Source organism: Phyllobates terribilis, unplaced genomic scaffold, assembly GCF_046119375.1.
Source record: "Phyllobates terribilis strain yellow unplaced genomic scaffold, ASM4611937v1 Scaffold_5__5_contigs__length_657084704, whole genome shotgun sequence".
Taxonomy (NCBI): domain Eukaryota; kingdom Metazoa; phylum Chordata; class Amphibia; order Anura; family Dendrobatidae; genus Phyllobates; species Phyllobates terribilis.
Window position 1 is genome coordinate 409,640,848 of NW_027362765.1, and position 21,507 is coordinate 409,662,354.

The window sequence follows — 21,507 nt, forward strand, 5'->3', positions numbered from 1 at the left end:
TGATGAACTTCAAGAGGTAGTCACCGGAAATGGTTTTCACTTCACAGGTGTGCCCTGTCAGGTTTAATAAGTGGGATTTCTTGCCTTATAAATGGGGTTGGGACCATCAGTTGTGTTGTGCAGAAATCTGGTGGATACACAGCTGATAGTCCTACTGAATAGACTGTTAGAATTTGCATTATGGCAAGAAAAAAGCAGCTAAGTAAAGAAAAACGAGTGGCCATCATTACTTTAAGAAATGAAGGTCAGTCAGTCCGAAAAATTGGGCAAACTTTGAAAGTGTCCCCAAGTGCAGTTGCAAAAACCATCAAGCGCTACAAAGAAACTGTCTCACATGAGGACCGCCCCAGGAAAGGAAGACCAAGAGTCACCTCTGCTTCTGAGGATAAGTTTATCCGAGTCACCAGCCTCAGAAATCGTAGGTTAACAGCTGCTCAGATTAGAGACCAGGTCAATGCCACACAGAGTTCTAGCAGCAGACACATCTCTTCAACAACTGTTAAGAGGAGACTTTGTGCAGCAGGCCTTCATGGTAAAATAGCTGCTAGGAAACCACTGCTAAGGACAGGCAACAAGCAGAAGAGACTTGTTTGGGCTAAAGAACACAAGGAATGGACATTAGACCAGTGGAAATCTGTGCTTTGGTCTGATGAGTCCAAATTTGAGATCTTTGGTTCCAACCACCGTGTCTTTGTGCGACGCAGAAAAGGTGAACGGATGGAGTCTACATGCCTGGTTCACACAGTGAAGCATGGAGGAGGAGGAGTGATGGTGTGGGGGTGCTTTGCTGGTGACACTGTTGGGGATTTATTCAAAATTGAAGGCATACTGAACCAGCATGGCTACCACAACATCTTGCAGTGGCATGCTATTCCATCCGGTTTGCGTTTAGTTGCACCATCATTTATTTTTCAACAAGACAATGACCCCAAACACACCTCCAGGCTGTGTAAGGGCTATTTGACCAAGAAGGAGAGTGATGTGGTGCTACGCCAGATGACCTGGCCTCCACAGTCACCAGACCTGAACCCAATCGAGATGGTTTGGGGTGAGCAGGACCGCAGAGTGAAGGCAAAAGGGCTAACAAGTGCTAAGCATCTCTGGGAACTCCTTCAAGATTGTTGGAAGACCATTTCCGGTGACTACCTCTTGAAGCTCATCAAGAGAATGCCAAGAGTGTGCAAAGCAGTCATCAAAGCAAAAGGTGGATACTTTGAAGAACCTAGAATATAAGACATATTTTCAGTTGTTTCACACTTTTTTGTTAAGTATATAATTCCACATGTATTAATTCATAGTTTTGATGCCTTCAGTGTGAATGTACAATTTTCATAGTCATGAAAATACAGAAAAATCTTGAAATGAGAAGGTGTGTCCAAACTTTTGGTCTGTACTGTATATGTATGAGGGTGGTCAAAAAATTGTAGCATCTGGCAAACTTGTCAATGATTACTAGCACTCATTTTGTTTCATAAATCATAGTGTCAGATGACATAGATAAGAACTGACCCCACACCGTGTTCACTCTAGTAATAAAAACAGCAACTTAACGACTTTTATTGTGCATAAAATAATATTTGATATCAGATCTTCCTTACAAATGAGTACCCAAATAGTGGAGACAACAGACACCTCAGTCCTACAATAAGGGGCTCAGGGTCAACTCAAAAATGCTGCAATGTCTTGCATCAACACTATGAAAAATTCAGCGTTTGCAAGTACAAACCAGCCTGCAACACTAATGAGAATGCAGCGTCCGCATAGTAGGATGGACACTTCAAGCTGCTGATTTGCAATGGTGTAAAGAATCAGACATCCACTGAGCTAATACTAACCGCCAATCCAAAGCCTTTTTAGGGCCGCGAGGCTCCATGTTGTCTCCTGGAGATAATGCATTAAATATAAAATGTAAATATTATATAAATAGAAAACTAATGAATCTGTGATGTGTCTGCATATTGTTCTAGTTGACCATGTCTTTCCTGATGTTGGAATGAACTTAGTTTCTGCTTATGATCAATGGAGAGAATGGGCGGATGGGAAGGTCTGCTGTGATTACTCTCTCCATGTAGACATCACCTACTGGCATGAGAGTCTGAAAGAGGAGATGGAGGCGTTAGTAAAGGACAAAGGTAGGTGTGAAGGCCTCATATTGGATGATGATCGTAAGACCTTTTCGTGAGTCTGGCCGTGAGTTCTTGTAAAGTCTCATCAGAGTTGGAGATGGAAACTCCAGAGTCTTTCTCACCTTAGACATCTTAGCCCTAAGACCTAATTCATCTTATTTTTAAGCCACTTTTCTTCTATGACTTGTGGTTTTCGCCATCAAAATAGCACACTTGATTCATGAATTTTCGCAAAATTGTCTTTTTTGCTTTCTTCGGCTGGATTTGTGACCTTTCAGAGGATAGTGTCGCACGTTATGCAAAATGTCACCAAAATGCCCCAAAATAAATGCTAAACTTAAAATCACTCCAGGGGAGGGAATGGCGGAAAATTGTAAGATTTGTTTAAAAAAGTAGCATTTCATGAAACTGTCTAAAATATCTGGAAAAGCCACATTGATGTAAAAATCAGAAAGCTAAACCACAAAAGACAACTTGGGGGCCCCTGCTCTGTGCTGAGCTCAGTGAGTGACATGATACCTCTCGGTGAGCTCAGCACAGAGGAGGGGCCCGCTCGCTGTAGCGAGTCATTCTCCCCGGCTCCTCGGCGTAAGCAGCCTGGTGGATTACAGAGTGGGACACTTAAGACAGGTAACTATAAGGATTTTTTTATTTTATTCTTATTTTTACCGGTTTTGGAGACTTCGGGGGCTGAATACTGCTCTGAACATTGTCCCTTGCTCGCGCTGATAGCAGCACGGGCAGGGAACAATGATGCGAGATTCCTTCAGCACCTGGTGCTTGGTAACAGCGCGAACTGTACCGTTGATTCCCAGGTGCCGGTACGTAAGATAATGATGTGGCACACAGGCGGCACAAGTATGCCACACGTATCATACACATGGACACATGTATACACGGATATCACCGGTACTAGTTTTCCAGTACCGGAAATGTCCGGACATGTGAAAGAGGCCCTACGTGGATTGTTACATATTGTAAGGGCCATGGCAGACACATGCAAGATGACAGATTCATTGAAGTCTATGGGAGTTACTTTGCTTTGATAATCCGGCATTTACCAGGTTCCACTGATGTCAGATTAGGGCACTTTTTCTATACTTGATACTTTACAATTATTTGATTTCTCATTAAATCCTCATTCACTTTTTCTGAAGGTGTAAATTCCTTCCTTGTCTTCATGGCGTACAAGGACAGATACCAGTGCACCGATGCTCAGGTACAGTCTCATCATACCATTATCATAGCTGAAGTATTTTGTATTTTCTTTGCAGCCTGAATGTAATGTTTGCTCTGTTCACAGATGTATGAGATTTTCAGCATTATTCGTGATCTAGGAGCCATAGCGCAGGTTCACGCTGAGAACGGGGACATCATTGAAGAGGTACTGAAATCCATGGGGATCTAATGTAGGAACCTCTGGTATCGTCTATAGTATGGAGACGGAAGCCTGGGGCAGGCTCTTTGGGATGGGCAGCAATGTCAAGATTTGAGCTTCACATGGGGTTACGTGTCTATAAAATAGCTTCATTACCACGACTCAAGAGCGACCTCAATATTTCACTATGTAGGAAAAACTTGTGAGCAACTTGCTACTTTCATACAAATCTCAACCAAATTCTTTTTTGCACAAAGGGACACATTGAAGAGTGTAACCAAGATATCATCTATCCAATGTATAGGTGATAGCTCTTGGATCAGTGTTGGTGTTACTGCTGGACTCCCCACTGACAGAGTAGCCTTAAAGTTCTACACTAATAAAAGACAATAAAATTACCTGAAAGTATACAAAAAGGAGTATAAGGACATGCAAAAAGGAGTATAAGGACATACAAAAAGGAGTATAAGGACATACAAAAAGGAGTATAAGGACAAACAAAAAGGAGTATAAGGACATGCAAAAAGGAGCATAAGTACATACAAAAAGGAGTATAAGGACATATAAAATGGAGTATAAGGAAATACAAAATGGTAACCACTCCAACACCCCCAATCATCAGAACAGATGATTGTGTCTCCTGATTTCCTGACCAAAACACCACAATCAGGAGTAGCTGAATGGAGCAGCAGATCACGTATCGGTCAATGGCACTGACGAGGTTTCTCCATTATCATTAACTTGAATCGAGCGTCAGGGCCCATGTGCAACCAGATGTTCTATTCAACACACTTGGGAAAACCATAATTGAAAGGGTCCATAACAGAGTTACAATTATTACCTATCCAGTAAATACCCTATATCGACATAGGTATTGTGCTCCTTCACCTTACACCTACAGGAGCTTTTATGACCTCCCATTATACATACATAGGCATTAATATAGAGTTGGTTCCTGTTCCTAAAACAGCTCACACTCTTTTGGGAAGGCTTTCCACGAGATTTTTTAGTGAATCCAAGTCACTGAGCAACATTACACTTAGGCCGGACAACACGTTTAATGAAGTTGAATTTTTTAATATTATTTTGCTCTTTTTTGGGGGCTTTTTCACATATTTACCTTTAGGAGTTAGAGTTGCTGCAAGCACCTTAGTTGTACTTGTACTCTAAGTCTAATTATATCCCAAGATAGCAAACCAGAGTTTAAGGCTGTGTGCCCACGTAGCGTTTTTCAAGCGTATATGCTGCGGAATTTCCGCTGCGTAAACGCTTGAAAAACGCATGTATATCCGCACCCCATGGTCCCCAATGGCATTCCGCAATGTCAATGCCCATGCTGCGGATTTTTCCGCAGCGTATATGTTGCGGTCAAAAATCCGCAGCATGTTCATTAATTTTGCGGAAGCGCTGCGGAATCAATGTGCGGATGGTACCCAAGTCTGGATGAGAGGAGACTCTCATCCAGACCTGGGTACCAAAGAACCTGTAAAAAAAAGAATAAAATAAAGTTTATACTTATCTTCTGATGTTTTCCCTCCGTCGCGCTGTTGTCTGAAGGACCTGCCACGTCATTGAGTCATGTGACCCACCACATGACTCAATGACGTCACCGCAGGTCCTGCACACAACAGCGTGAGCCGCTCAAGCCTCCGGACGGGGCAGAGAATGCATCAGAAGGTGAGTATAAAGTTTATTTTTTTATTTTTTTACCATTCTGAACAAGTTGTCAAGCACTTTTCCAAGTGATGCTTGGAGAAGTGCTTGATAACCCGCATGCGGAAATGCATGCAAAGACGCCTCACAAACGCTTCTACCTGGCGGGAAAACCGCATGTATTATCCGCATGCGATTTTCCCGCCAGGGAGAAGCGTAAAAAATATGCTTCAGGTCCGCAACGTGGGCACATAGCCTAAGGCTGTGTTCACACCTTGTGGCAGCACTACTTTTTTTTTTTACCACAATCGCAGTAAACGGCAGCATTTTTGACGCTTTTCAAAGAATAAAAAAAAAAACGTAACCCCAAACTTGTGAACGCAACCGCGTGCGTTTTCACTGACAATGTGACTGGTGGTGTAGTGTAGCATAAGTCTCCCCAGTCCTGGCTCTTCTTAAAGGTGTATTCCCAAATAGAAATGTAGCTTAGTTCTTCTGATTCGCTATGTCTCTTTCCTCATGTGCAGGGCATTGCAGGACCTTAGGTATCCATGGTTATGACCACTGATATAGTGACATTTAGTTAGTTGTAACCATGGATACCTAAGGTCCTGCAATGCCCTGCACATCAGGAAAGAGACATAGCGAATCAGAAGAACTAAAATACATTTCTAAGTTGAGGTATTTGCTAATATTATTATTAATACACCTACTATATATTGGGATAGGATCTTGGAGAAGGGAATACTCCTTTAAGGGGCAATGCATCAGCGGTACTGACTCCGAACGATGACTGTCAGGACAATAATTATAAGTCTGTGATAACACATTACTGTTATTGTGGGTTGTTTACTGCTGTAAAACTGCAGAGTTTTTGCCACAATTTTTGAAAAATCAATGTGTTTTTGCTGTTTACTTTGGCAAAAAAACATTACAGCATCACTGCAACATGTGAACGCAGCCTAAGGTCATATTAACACTGTGTAATTACTCCGCATTTTTACTCTGATTTTGGAGAATTGTGGGAAAAAAAAACTCAGCGTGAACATTCGGTGCCCAGACAACAACAGGAGACAAGGCGGAGGTGTGCTCATGACCTCTGGAGGAATGGGACAACAGAAGCAAGTGGCCCTTTTTGTTGGTCCCTCTGCCCAGTTTCCCCTTCTTTAACGCATCCAGAGATGGACTGGGGCTGAAATTCAGCCTTGGCATTTGAAAGCACACAGACCCATGCCGTACCCGCCCTTAACCAGATGGGGATATCTATTACTCATATTACCCTATCTAGAAGAAATCAAGATTTACTACCAATATTTCTAATAATAATGACGTATAAGATTGAATAATAAAGTATGATGTTCCCCCCAACAGCCCCCATATAGTATGATGGTCCCCCCAACAGCCCCCATATAGTATGATGTTCCCCCCAACAGCCCCCATATAGTATGATGGTCCCCCCAACAGCCCCCATATAATATGATGTTCCTCCCAACAGCCCCATATAGTATGATGGTCCCCCCAACAGCCCCATATAGTATGATGGTCCCCCCAACAGCCCCCATATAGTATGATGGTCCCCCCAACAGCCCCCATATAGTATGATGTTCCCCCCAACAGCCCCCATATAGTATGATGGTCCCCTCAACAGCCCCCATATAGTATGATGTTCCCCCCAACAGCCCCCATATAGTATGATGTTCCCCCCAACAGCCCCCATATAGTATGATGGTCCCCCCAACAGCCCCCATATAGTATGATGTTCCCCCCAACAGCCCCCATATAGTATGATGGTCCCCCCAACAGCCCCCATATAATATGATGTTCCTCCCAACAGCCCCATATAGTATGATGGTCCCCCCAACAGCCCCATATAGTATGATGGTCCCCCCAACAGCCCCCATATAGTATGATGGTCCCCCCAACAGCCCCCATATAGTATGATGTTCCCCCCAACAGCCCCCATATAGTATGATGGTCCCCCCAACAGCCCCCATATAGTATGATGGTCCCCCCAACAGCCCCCATATAGTATGATGTTCCCCCCAACAGCCCCCATATAGTATGATGGTCCCCTCAACAGCCTTGACAATTAAAGAAGGGATTTCTGGTCGTTCCAGATCTTACCCACAATTTACATTAACCTCCCTTTAAAGAAACACACGACTGCATGTGACATGGGTTAAATGGCCACAGCAGCTTTTTATTAAACAATACATACAATCTGGGGCACCACAACAATGGCACCACAGAACATCATAACAATATATATACCCATAAACATGTAAACATTACATATACATATTAATGACCAAAGATAAGTCTGATCCAGAAGCAAACCCAACGAATATCCCCGGCCGCAACACACCAGCCCAGGGATGAGGTATTAATATCCCGTAATTAATACCCCAACCACTTGCAGGACCAACGCTCACAAGTTCCTAGACCTGTAACAGAAGCCACTATACTCCAATAGTAACTTCCCACCACAACGGACATTTTTAATACCAGCTACTGAACCAGACCTATCCCCCGCCGCTATGACACTATTTATCCAAATTTTTTTTATTAATAATAATAATAATAATAATAATAATAATAATAATAAGGGTGGATGGGTAGGTGGGCAGCTGCGATCCAGGAAGCAAGAGGAGGTAACTGCCCTCTGCACTTCCTTATATCTCCTCTTGCTCCTGCCCCCACCTTCCCACTACCAATCAAAACTCCCCAAACGTATTCCTGATCCTTTCTTCAAAACTTTTAACCCCTTAACTCTCACCCTCCTGTCTCGTCATGTGGCCTGTATGCCCTATAGGGCTCCCTGGCCTTTCTTTCTTTATAGTGTAATGGTCCACCCTGCAGCACCCTGTATAGTGTAATGGTCCAGCCTGCAGCACCCTACATAATATGATGGTCCCCTCATAGCACCCTATATAGTATGATGGTCCCGCCACAGCACCCTATATAGTATGATGACCCCCCCCCACAGCTCTCTATATAGTATGATGGTCCCCCCAAAGCCCCCTATATAGTATGATGGTCCCCCATAGCATCCTATATAGTATAATGGTCCCCCCACAGCACCCTATATAATATGATGGTCCCCCCACAGAACCCTATATAGTATGATGATCCCCCACAGCACTCTATATAGTATTGTGGTCCCCCAAAGTCCCTTATATAGTATGATGGTCCCCCCACAGCACCTTATATAGTATGATGGTCCCCCACAGCACCCTATATAGTATGATGGTCCCCCATAGCACCCTATATAGTATGATGGCCTCCCACAGCACCCTATATAGTATGATGCTCCCCCCCAACAGCACCCTATATAGTATGATGCTCCCCCCACAGCACCCTATATAGTATGATGATTCCCCCACAGCACTCTATATAGTATTATGGTCCCCCAAAAACCCTTATATAGTATGATGGTCCCCCCACAGCACCCTATATAGTATGATGGTTCCCCCACAGCACTTTATATAGTATGATGACCACCACAGCACCCTATGTAGTATGATGATCCTCCACCGCACTCTATATAGTATTATGGTCCCCCCAAAGCCCCCTATATATTATGATGGTCCCCCCACAGCACCTTATATAGTATGATGGTCCCCCACAGCACCCTATATAGCATGATGATCCCCCCACAGCACTCTATACAGTATGATGGTCACCACAACAGCACACTATATAGTATGGCCCATCCCACAGCCCCCTATATAGTATGATGGTTCCCCCCCCCACAGCACCCTATATAGTATGATGGTCCCCCCACAGCACCCTATATAGTATGATGGTCCCCCCACAGCACTTTATATAGTATGATGGCCGCCACAACAGCACCCTATATAGCATGCTTCAACCCATAGCCCCCTATACAGAATGATGGTCCCCCACAGCACCCTAAAATTAAAAATCCTTATACTCACCTAATACAGACTTCTCATCCTCCTCTGTCTCCATCTTCTCTTCAATTCGGTGTCGTAGTGGACACTGGCGACACGATGCAGGGATGTCATCGTGCAGCCTATGTCCCCTGCGTGGTGCTGGCCTCCAGCAGGCTTCAATCAGGAAGGAATACCGTGGCCGGCCGAAGAAAGTGAGGGAGTCATTGGCTCTGTACTCCGTCACAACTATTAACCGTATTAGTGTCCTGAGGATGTTGATACTGTTAAAAGCGTAGCAGACAATGCGGCCCATGACCAGCCCATCTGGCATTAGCCAGAATTGCCAGATGCTCAGGCTGGCCCTGACGCCGTCCCTGCATGTAGTAGTATATAGGCCTTTAATTTGACTTTTATAGGTGCATGCTTTGCTTTAATTTAAGTTGTATTTAATAGGGCTATATAGAAATCTATGGGTGTCCATATACATGATCAATGGGCACTTTAATATTAGGGCTGATATCATCACAGCAGTCTGTTTTATCATTTGTGATATATAGGAACAAAAGCGTCTGCTAGAACTTGGAGTCACGGGACCCGAAGGCCATGTCCTCAGCCACTCGGAGGAGGTACTGAGCTTATTTCACACTTATGTAAACTTTGCTATGCTTTTATAAGGAATAGATCTAGATGACATGAATCCGGTTCCTCCAGGTTGAAGCGGAGGCAGCTTACCGTGCAATAACCATCGCAAAGCAAGCCAACTGCCCCCTGTACATCACCAAAGTCATGAGCAGAGGGGCTGCTGATGTGATCGCTCAAGCAAAGCGGAAAGGTACGAAAAATTTATATTCTCCGTTAGCAACTTTTTGAGACACCTTTTCTAATGTGCTATTTTCTAAGCTCGTTGTAGCAGAAAATGTAATTTTCTTGTGGTTACGGAAATAATTATTCACGTGTTTCTGGAAGGTGTTCAAGAGCAGGTTGTCACTGAACATACTTAAAAAGACTTGTATTTTGTTGTCTGCATTGCATACCAGCATATTACGGCTCCATACAGGTTTCAAGATGTTCAGCCCTGTAATGTGGCGTAAAGGGGTTAATCTCCTGCTGACAGTGGCGTAGCTAGAGTTCTATGGGCCCTGGTGCAAAATTTGCACTTGTACCCCACCTCCATGTTGGTCAGATGTTAGGGTCTTTGTAGAGTTCAAGATCCTATGAATACATACATGTTTGACATCCAGAAGTAGTGCTGTTGCTTTAAAAGCATTCAGCAACTGTTAGGGCCCCGTCACACTAAGCGATGCAGCAGCGATCCCGACAACGATACGACCTGTCAGGGATCGTTGCTGCATCGCTAATACATCGCTGGTGAGCTGTCAAACAGGCAGGCTCACCAGCGATGAGGGGAGCAGCGATATCGTGGAAAGAATCGTTCCACGATGTCCTGCTCCCGTTACCAGCCTGCTGCAAGCAGGAGCAGGCTGGTAACTATGGTAAACATCGGGTTACTAAGTGCGCGTGTGCCCCTAGTAACCCGCTGTTTACCATGGATACCACTCTGCTACGGTGCGCGGGAGCCTCCGTGCACCGTAGCAGAGTGGTATCCATGGTAAACAGCGGGTTACTAAGTGCGCGCGTGCCCCTAGTAACCCGATGTTTACCATAGTTACCAGCCAGATCGTTGGTCCCGCTGGTCACACACAGCGATGTGTGCTGGCCAGCGGGAGGCCAACGACCAAAAAATGGTCCAGGACACTTTGCAACGATCAGCGACCTCACAGCAGGGGCCTGATCGTTGCAAAGTGTCACACACAGCGACATCGCTGGTGAGGTCGCTGGTGAGTCACCAAAACCGTGACTCAGCAGCGATATCGCTAGCGATATCGCTATGTGAGACGGGGGCTTTAGAAGTAACACAAGCACAGGAGACAGGAAGTGCTGTGCTCCAGAAGCATCCAGCAACTAGAGGGGTTAACACAGTCACAGGAGAAGGGGAGTGTTTAGCAGAGCCCCAGGGGGATTATGGGGAAGTTGTTTACTGTCTGGCTGGAGCCTGAGGCTGGGTGCTCACGTAGCGTTTTTCAAGCGTTTATGCTGCGTACAAAAATCCGCAGCATGTCATTTAATTTTGCGGTAGCGCAGCGGAACTCCCGCCATTGACTTGCATTGAGACGCACAGAAACCGCAACTGTACATTTTTACAAGCGGCTTCTATGCGTCTCTATGTGCGGATGGTACCCAGTTCTGGAGGAGAGGAGACTCTCCTCCAGACCTGGGTACCATTGTACCTGTAAAAAAAGAATAAAATAACAAATAAAGTTTATATTCACCTGTCCGGCGTCTTCTCTCTGAATGCCGGCATCGCTTGAGGACCTTCGGTGACGTCACAGTCATGTGACCGCAGGCCCTTCACCGCTCTGTCTCGCGAGATGCCGGCATCCAGGAACCAGACAGGAACGAGCGCTGCAGCCACGCCGGGGCCTCGGGGGTGAGTATAGCTTTATTTGTTTTAATTTTTACGGTTCACACTGTATAAATCCATGCTGTTTGCATGGATTTATACAGTGTGACCTAGTTGTCAAGCACTTTCCAAGTGATGCTATCGCCTGGAAAGCGCTTGTCAATCTGCATGCGGAAACGCATGTGAACCCGCATGTGGATCCGCATGTATTCTGCAGGAAAAACGCACAATCTGCATGCGTTTTTTTCTGCCAGGGAGATGCAGAAATGCTGCAGAAATTTTCTGCTTCATTTCTGCATCGTGGGCACATAGCCTAAGAGAAAGGTGGTGTGTGTGTTCTGTATCTCACAGAAGCGTCCCTGCAAGTGAAAAAAATTAAAGTCAACAGTGAAGCTAAGCACAGGTTAGATAGAGTTCCTGAACTAGCAGTGCAGAGTATTGTCAGGCAGAAAGGACTGGAAAAAATGGTGTCACAGGGATCATCTCCCTCAGCAAACCCTCCTCCCTCCTCCATCTCACTGTGCTGTAAAGAATGCTGTGTTCATTAATGTGCCTTTGCAGTAGACCTGTGCTGTCTTGTACTACTGGGAAGACTGTGAACTGCTGTGCTGCTAAGGAAACTGTACTGTTTGTCACTGGAGCCTGTTGCTCATAAGATTTAACTTGCACTGGCTGTGCGGCTTATTAAATGCTACTGTTCTACCATTTATGAGGACTCTTGTCAAGTGTGTCTGGACAGCAAGTGAAACAACCTAAATGTCTGTACCTGAGGGTCAATAACCCTGTGTGCCTGAGAGAAGCTGCAGCACATGGTCTATGGTCGCCCTGAGTAACGATTCCCCCAAGATTCCAAAGAATTCATGTAACTCGTCTCACCCATATCTGAACCTAGCCACGTTCGTGTAATAGTGTCCCCATCATGGCCCCTTTGTGTAATAATGTCCCCTGTCCTGGCCTCTTTCTGTAATAATGTCACCATCCTGTAATAAAGTCTTGCATCCTCAGCCCCTTCCTGATATAATATCCCCTGTCCTGGGCCTCTTTCTGTTATAATGTCCCCCATCCCGGGCCCCTTCCTGATATAGTATTCACCTTTCTGGTATAATGTCCCCACTCATGGGCCCCCTCCTGGTATAATGCCCTGCATCCTGAGCCCCTTCCTGTAGTAATATCCCCTGTCCTAGGCCCATTACTGTAATGTCCCCCATCCTGACTTCTTCCTGTAACAATGCCCCCCATCCTGACTGCTTCCTGTACCAATGTCCCCCATCCTGGGCCCCTTCCTGGTATAATGACCCCAATCCTGGACCCTGCTCTTGTATAATGACTCCAATCATGACCCTGCTCTGGTATAATGACCCCATCCTGGATCCCATTCTGGTATAATGACCCCATCCTGGGCCACTTCCTTGTATAATCTCCTATATCCTGGGCTACATTCTGGTATAATGTCCTCTATCCTGGGCCCCATTCTGGTATAGTGTCCCCCATCTTGGGCCTCATTCTAGTATAATGTCCCCCGTCCTGGGCTCCATTCTGCTATAATGTCCCCCATCCTGGGCCCCATTCTGGTATAATGTCCCCCATCCTAGGTCCCATTCTGGTATAATGATTCTCATCCTGGGCCCCATTCTGGTATAATGTCCCCCATCCTGGACCCCATTCTGCTATAATGTCTCCCATCCTGGGTCCCATTCTGGTATAATGATTCTCATCCTGGGCCCCATTCTGGTATAATGTCCCCCATCCTGGGCCCCATTCTGCTATAATGTCCGCCATCTTGGGTCCCATTCTGGTATAATGATTCTCATACTGGGCACCATTCTGGTATAGTGTCCCCCATCTTGGGCCTCATTCTAGTATAATGTCCCCCATCCTGGGCTCCATTCTGCTATAATGTCCCCCATCCTGGGCCCCATTCTGGTATAATGTCCCCCAACCTGGGCCCCATTCTGCTATAATGTCCCCCATCCTGGGTCCCATTCTGGTATAATGTCCCCCATCCTGGGCCCCATTCTGGTATAATGTCCCCCAACCTGGGTCCCATTCTGGTATAATGTCCCCCATCCTGGGCCCCATTCTGGTATAATGTCCCCCAACCTGGGCCCCATTCTGCTATAATGTCCCCCATCCTGGGTCCCATTCTGCTATAATGTACCCCATCCTGGGCCCCATTCTGGTATAATGTCCCCCAACCTGGGCCCCATTCTGCTATAATGTCCCCCATCCTGGGTCCCATTCTGGTATAATGACTCTCATCCTGTGCCCCATTCTGCTATAATGTCCCCCATCCTGGGACCCTTCCTGATAAAATGTCAGTTCTGTTTACAAAACATAGAAAAATAAACAATTTTTCGTACCTTCCTCCACTCCTACGACGCGCGATGTCCTCTTCTGTAGCCGGCACCTGACTTTAGTGTGCCATCAGTGGCAGAACATGACGTTACTGCCATGTGCCGCTCATGACTGGCACGCCAACATCAGCTGCTGGCCTCTGATTGGCCGGCGGCTTGTACTGCAGTGCATATCCAGCTGAAGTAGGCACCAGTGTTGGCGGACCACCCTCCCACACGGACCCGATTGTGATCACACCCTCTGCGACCGCGATCATTACACCTCTGTTTGCTGATCAGCTTCATCTTAGGTTTGAAGACCAAGAACATTAGGTGTCAGGGTGAGACTTGAAGTAGCGTTTTGTACTACCGCAGACAGGGCAGTGGGGAGAGGCTCCTGCTGCAGGCACTTGTCTTACACTAACACACATGACAGTGAGTCAGAGGAGGGGGAAATGACTGATCTCCAGAGAAGAATCATAGGTAAGTGCCACCAGTGCCAGGAGCAAGGCAAATATTATGCCCATTAACCAGTAACAATGCACCCTGCATTCTTCCTTCAGAAAGTATTAAGACCCCCATACAAAGTAATGATGCCCCCTGCAAAAGCAATAATGCTACCTTGGATGTTCGGTGCTAGCAACACCACTGCTACTTTCTTTTTCCTTTCCTATCTTCTCCCATCCTCTCGCATTTCCTTCCTTCATTCCTCCTCATAACCTTGTTTTATTTAAATGGGCACAGTGTAATGCTTCATTTCCCCTGTAGGGGTGCTACAGGAAAGGTGAACACCTGCTGCCAGGTGATTATATTTGATCACTAGGGTTCCTGTGATTAAAGGATCCCTTTAACAAAAAGAGATTGTCCAAAGCAAACAAGTGCTTTCACAGTACAATGGATCCCCAAAGCAGAGTGGGGTGCTGTCAATCAAAACCTTTTAGAAAACATTTGGGCAGGAAAGACACCAGTGAATACTTGCCTTGTGGACACAATAGTTATATTTTTGTTTAGTAGGAACTGTTTTTTTTTTCTTTCTGTTATTACAGGTACAGTGGTATATGGAGAGACTATAACAGCCGGTTTGGGCACTGACGGCTCCCACTACTGGAGCAAAAACTGGGCAAAAGCTGCAGCTTTCGTCACATCGCCACCTATTAGTCCGGACCCGACAACTCCGGAGTATCTCAGCTCTTTACTATCCTGGTATGTAATATATATATATTATATATATAATTGGTGTCTCTCATAGGTTAATTTTACTAGTATTTGTGATATACATTAGATATAAGGAAATTGAAAGTCCATCACTGTGAAACTGTCTTCTGAAGGCGGTGGTCTTCTGATACTTCTCTTGCTTCCCATGCACCTTTTGATTTGGGTCTTTTCTTTGTGCCACTCTTGACTTTATCAATAATGTCCTAAGGCTTGAAAATGGGCACCGATGTTCGAATAAAATATATTTTTTTGACTTGTCCAAAGTCTTTCATTCATGAGGTCTCAAGACAAAGATCTCCAGACCATTACCCCAGGATCTTGTCTCTTTGGGCAGCTCTCATAATGATCTATGGTTGTATGCATGGTCTCAGTTAAAAAAAACCTTATTGAGGATACAAAACCATCCTTGCTTTATCTCTAGCTCTTACGTGTGCCACCAAGACCTTTCTATGTAGTATTATACTACTTATTTTTTTATTTAAAGTGTAATTCTGGTGTTTTTTATGTAAGCAACTTCCAGGCATTTGTAATCTATATGTAATCTACTTCATTGCTTCCTTCTCTCCGTATTCTGCAGTGCTTTCCACACGACCAGTTAATGCTCCTTTAGAAGCTGCTTTCAACTGCTGCTCAGCAATTTGTAAATACTATATATTCACAGTCTATGTATTGGGACTTTCCCTGTCTGAGCTTTTCTGCCCTCCATCCCAGTACTCGGATCAGCCAAAAGAAATTCCCGTACTCTTATTATCTGAATGTACCATTTCGATATTGCCAAGCAGCAGTTAGAAGGAGCTTATAAAGGTGAAAAAGGAAGCAAACTAAGGTAATGAAATGTATTACAAAGATTTGTAATTTAGCAAAGACTGAAAAATAATAAAAAAAATAATAATGTTTAGTTACACTTTAAACACTATGAGTAAAATGGTAAAAGTGCCTCTAGTATGATACATGGTAATGAATTCTTTAAAACATCCCAGCAAATGCAAATTTCTATCCAAACTGATAATGACAAGAGCTCTTTGTAGCAGTTTTCTGTAGCCAAGAGCCTTGTCTCCGTGCTGATTTCAAGGTGTTGTGCGGTAAGGAAGAACTGCCATAGCGAAGTTCAATGCAACAACAGCACCGGTAGCGGAGGAGACGTTCATTACAGATGGATGCAGTCAGTTCCACGGCCGCTACGTTATATAGATATCTTACAATAAACATAATGCAGTTCTTGAGAGACAAAGACCTTATTCAGAGAATCGAAGCCAGAATGTCTCTCCTGAGTAATTAGTATCTGTATGTCTAGTGGGAGAACTTCACCTTAATAAAAGGCTACTTATCCCCATAGCAGTGAAGCACAATGCACTGTTAACAATCTAGGAAATCTGATAGTCTCTACTTGTAACCTCGATTCACCTACACCTTACATATGTGACAGCCGTCAGCTCTCTCTCCTGACTCCCCATACACGTGAATGTCAGATCGAGGAGTAATGTGTTTTCAATGAGCGAAAGACTCTGCCAGGGACCCCCTGGAAATAAAAGATTGGGCGTTTGAATTTCCTTAACCCCACATACACATCAGATGATTGATTAGTCCCTCCAAAACTGGTGGGTTCAACCAACCTTTATATAATGTGTATAGAAGCATTTAGTTCCTACCAGCCCATTATAAGATACCCTGTCTGGCTTCCAAAACTCTATCAAGGTTCCTTTAGTTTTAAGTGTAAAGGGGCAGCGATGAATAAGAGGGGGAGGTTTTACATAACAAAAAAAATCTGAGACACCTTTTCTCTCCAAATCTAATAAAGGGAATCTGTCACCCCCTGGCACTTATCTGACCTCTAATATGGGCATACAGGTGATAGAAATGTGAATCTATTCATAACTGTATTTCTCATATTAGAGGTCTTGTTGCTGTGAAATGTATTTTTATTTATTCATACAAGTTTCTGATGCTTTCAGGCCTGGGACTGGAAGAAATCCCTGTCTACTGTGGTAATTATAATGTTCCCCCCCTCCCCTGCACGTCACAGTACCTGGATTTGGCTGCTGCAGCTGCATATCACAGGGCACTGCAACATGCAGGGGAGGGGGGGAAACATTATAATTACCACAGGAGGCGGGGATTTCTTCCAGTCCTCTGGCCTACAAGCATCAGAAACTTGTATGAATAAAAAGCAATTTCACAGCAACCAGACCTCTAATATGAGGCCTACAGATAGGTATAGATTTACATTTCTATCACCTGTATGCCCATATTAGAGGTCAGATAAGTGCTAGGGGGTGACAGATTCCCTTTAAACCTAGTTACACCCTGGTCTCTTTTCTCCCATGTTCTTTCTTGGGTTTGTTTTCTATATTGTTTGCATTTATATTTTTAATTGTTCTTTTGTATAATCTTAGTTACATAGTTACATATGATTAAAAACAAACAAATGTCCATTCACTTCAACCAAAGGATGGGAAATTAAAAAAGGAAATCGTTAGATATACAACCACAATGTATGATCCTGTCCGCCCTAAAAAAGAGCTAGTCTTTCATTTCTGATTAATTGTACCAAACATTAAGAAAAGAACTTTACACATTCCCATCTTTATTTATGTTATTTTTTCTACAAAAGCATCTAGGTGCTTTTTGAAATCATAGACAATTCCCGCTGTGAGCAGCTCCTCAGGTCGGCTGTTCCACCGAGTCTTGTGGTAATAGAAGTCTCCTCTGGAGATTGAACCTGTCTTTCTTCAGTCCGAGGGGAGTTTAAATGAAACCATATCCAGACTCCAGCTGTCAGTACTGACTGAGAGTACACTAGAGAAGAAGCTGGGGATGGTAACCGCTGATTCTACAGAGCCTTCCTAATATCATGTGTTCTCATAGATAACACTTGTGTATTTGTGATGGACAGAGAAAGTTCTGCTGTGCTGGTAAGAAGGAAAACTAATATCCACTGTAGGGAATTGAAAACATGGAGTCCGTCAGTACTGTTGCCCCCCCAAAACTTCTGACAGCCCTAGTAAATTGAGGGATAAAGCATTTTAAACCTGCCTAGGTTGATGGTCATGAAATGACCAAGAAAAGAAAAAGAAGGCAGAATTCCCACATTGCTCCAAGCCCATCCCATCTGCTGTTGATGAAACTGTCACATTCATGCACTTTAAACAGCTACAGCTGTCACTCAGGAGCAGAAGGGAGACTGTGGGTCGTGTTTAGTGCAGAGAGCCCAGGATACTTTACATAAAGAGATCTCTCCGCAGGCACTTTGCATTGATCGCAGCACGAGGAGGATTATAACTTGTTTTCCGCAGGCATGCAACAAGAATGGCCATGAGCCTAGGTATGATTACACTGTGTATACTGGGGTCGAGAGTAGGGATGAGCGGACCCATGGAAGTACAGGTTCTGGTACCCAACCCGAAATTTGTTACAAAGTTCAGTTTGTGTACCAGAACTATACCCGAACCAAATTGAAAACAATTGAGACTCAAACTTTTGAGCTGGAAAATTGTCTCTCTTTCTGGAATGGACTTCCCCCGGAACTCCAAACATTCCAACGGACATCCGGGAGAAGTCCGCGTTCAGCGTTTAACCCCAGACATCAACTGTCCCGTACGAACCCCGAACTTTTAAGTTTGGATTTGCTCACCTCTAGTTGGGAATCAAAACTCCTTACAAACTCGCTTTAAAGTAAAAAAGTGGCAGATTACCTTTGTATTGCATGAAGGAAAGTACTTTTGCCAAAAACTCCTATGGTGGGAAGAAAAACATTTTAAGAGTGTGTTCACAATGAGCTTTTTTGCTGTGTTTTTGGAGCAGAAGCTGGCTACGTGCACAGATCTTTTTCAGATGGGTTCTGTCCTGAATCCGCATGAAAAAATGCAGAAAAACCAAAGCAAAAAATGGACATAAAGCCCAAATTTTCAGTATTTTGTTACTTCTTTTAACCACTTCAGGGTTCGGAAATCCTGAAACTGTTCAAAGAAGTAACATGTTAATTATTCTGGTGGCTTCTGCTCAGAAACTGCCCGTTCTGTTAATGAGGATATAAGTGAAAAGATTCCGGCGGAGAGCTGGCACGAAAACAACTTTTTCCTGAAGTGGCTTTGCCTGGGAGCATTCAAAAGACACCGTGTGCCCATAGGCACTCTCCAAAAACCGCTAGGGGCTCAAAAATCACAAATCTTTGATTGGAGAGTTGGAGAATTTCTGATCCGAAAACTCAACAAAAAAAAAAAAAGAAATCCCAGTGTGAACTGACCCTAAATATAAAATACTCAACTTTCTTTTGTGATGTGTGCTACCAAAATGAAGTTTTGACTCTGGTTGCTATACGCAGTAAGACAATACTTTAGTCTTAAAACCTGATAAATCTCTTAATTTATTAAAATAGTAGAATCTTTTATTTCTTGATAACCCAATGCTATGTTGACAGAACTAAATAGCGGATATTTGATTGTCTCCTGACAGTTCAGATCTGCAGGTAACCGGCAGCGCGCACTGCACCTTCACCACAGCGCAGAAAGCCGTAGGGAAGGATAACTTCACATTAATACCCGAGGGAACGAACGGAGTCGAAGAGAGAATGTCAATGATATGGGAGAAATGTGTGGTAAGGATACAATGCACATGGATGAGATCTGCAGGTGTATTTCTTAGTACATAGCTAAAGTTTAAATGTTTTTAATATCTGACATTCCCCCAATTATACAGGGACTGGGATCTTTCTGCAACTTTGTAACACTTACAAGAGGCATCAACATAGATAGAGGACCTAAAGTCAGATCGCTCTAATAATTGAATTTAATCAAAGCCCCCAAAATTGGCACATAGTTTAGCATCCTGAAAATAAACCGACTTACTATTCTGGTTAAAAAGACCCCTCAACCCTGCACCATGACACACCATATGGACTAACTGTGCCATTTCTAGTGTCTGTCTAATATCTGTCATCCCATCGACACTGAAAGTGGATCTGTCACCAGATTTTACCAGGCAAATGGTATACATCATTAAATAGATATCTTAGACCTGATGAGGCTAGTGTACTTATTTTAAAAATGCCTATAAGGATGGCTGTATAATCTCCAGAGCCGGACTCATCTTATTATTAGGTATGGGGACTATTAAAAAACGGATTATACAGCCTATCTGAAATGGATTTTCAAAAAAAGTACGCCAGCCTCATCAGGTCTAAGAGATCTATTTAATAATGTATTCAGTTTGTACAGTGAAATCTGGTGACAGATCCACTTCAAAGAGGTATTTTGCTGGATTATGCAGCCTATCTGAAAAGGATTTTCAAAGAAAGTACGCCAGCCTCATCGGGTCTAAGATATCTGTTTAATAATGTATTCAGTTTGTACACTGAAATCTGGTGACAGATCCACTTCAAAGAGGTATTTCGCTGGATTATACAGCCATTCTGAAATGGATTTTCAAAGAAAGTACACCAGCATCATCAGGTCTAAAAGATCTGTTTAATAATGTATTCGGTTTGTACAGTGAAAGATTTTCTGCGGTTCCTCCACAGTGCGCATGGAAAGCCTTATGGCTGAATTGATATGATTTTCCCATTTCAGATATTAATGCTTTATCTTCTACAGATGTTTCACTCCTTACCTTTCTTCTAAGTCCGACATGTGCTGCATTGAGCGGCTGAAGAAAGTGTTAAAATTAATAAAAATGATTGGAACAAAAGAAGCGTTTAAAAAAAAAATCTGATTGTGCAAGTACTCTGTTGGGAGATATTTATGCTATGTGTGTCTATATCTGGTCAACCAGTGGACGGGATGTGGATTTTACTGTCCGGTGTACCACCATATTGATTTTAGGACCAATATTAAAGGGGATGTCTAGATAGAACAAAATAAGTTGTTTCAATGTGTTTAAAGGGAAAAAAAATCAGTTTACTTATAGGCTTGAAATGAGAAGGTTTCTCTGATCTCCATATATTGGTGCTGGTCCTAGGTCTCGACACTTCTAGTTTTGTTTCGACACAGGACAGCGTTGATGTATATGAAGGGGACTGGCTGACAATTCATGTCAATAGCTGAGCCAGCCTCTTGTCATGTCCTTTTATGCACAGAGGAAGAGGCTGGTTAAACTACTGAAATCAGCAGTTAGCCAGCCCCCTTTACACACATCACCGGTCATATGCCGACACAGGAATTAATCTCCTGCATGAAAACAAAGCTGTAAGTTAAGATGAGAATTCAATTATATTAGAAAGTTTCATTTATTTCCTAAAACTTTATTTCAAGATGGACAACCCCTTTAGGGACATGCTATCGTTATAGTGGTTGGAGATTTGCTTTTCTGATACAAAATTACAATTTCCAGGAATATAAATATACCATGGTGTTTGCATGCAGTTGCCACTAGGTGGTGCTCAGGAGTTTGTGGCAATCTGTATTATACTCAACATAGATATACATATTCCCTGAACTCAATAATATGTTCA

The 21,507-nt window shown here is 43.7% G+C and overlaps 1 protein-coding gene across 2 annotated transcripts in view; it reads left to right on the forward strand.

The window, feature by feature from the left end:
- The window catches only part of DPYSL4 (dihydropyrimidinase like 4), a 51,015-nt gene that overhangs the window by 11,082 nt on the left and 18,426 nt on the right, over positions 1 to 21,507 (forward strand). For both annotated transcript variants that reach the window (XM_073685109.1, XM_073685110.1), the window contains exons 4-10: positions 1,968 to 2,132; positions 3,284 to 3,345; positions 3,430 to 3,510; positions 9,611 to 9,679; positions 9,765 to 9,885; positions 14,894 to 15,050; positions 19,515 to 19,656. In XM_073685109.1, coding sequence (XP_073541210.1) covers positions 1,968 to 2,132; positions 3,284 to 3,345; positions 3,430 to 3,510; positions 9,611 to 9,679; positions 9,765 to 9,885; positions 14,894 to 15,050; positions 19,515 to 19,656 — 797 coding nt within the window. The remainder of the gene's footprint in view (positions 1 to 1,967; positions 2,133 to 3,283; positions 3,346 to 3,429; positions 3,511 to 9,610; positions 9,680 to 9,764; positions 9,886 to 14,893; positions 15,051 to 19,514; positions 19,657 to 21,507) is intronic.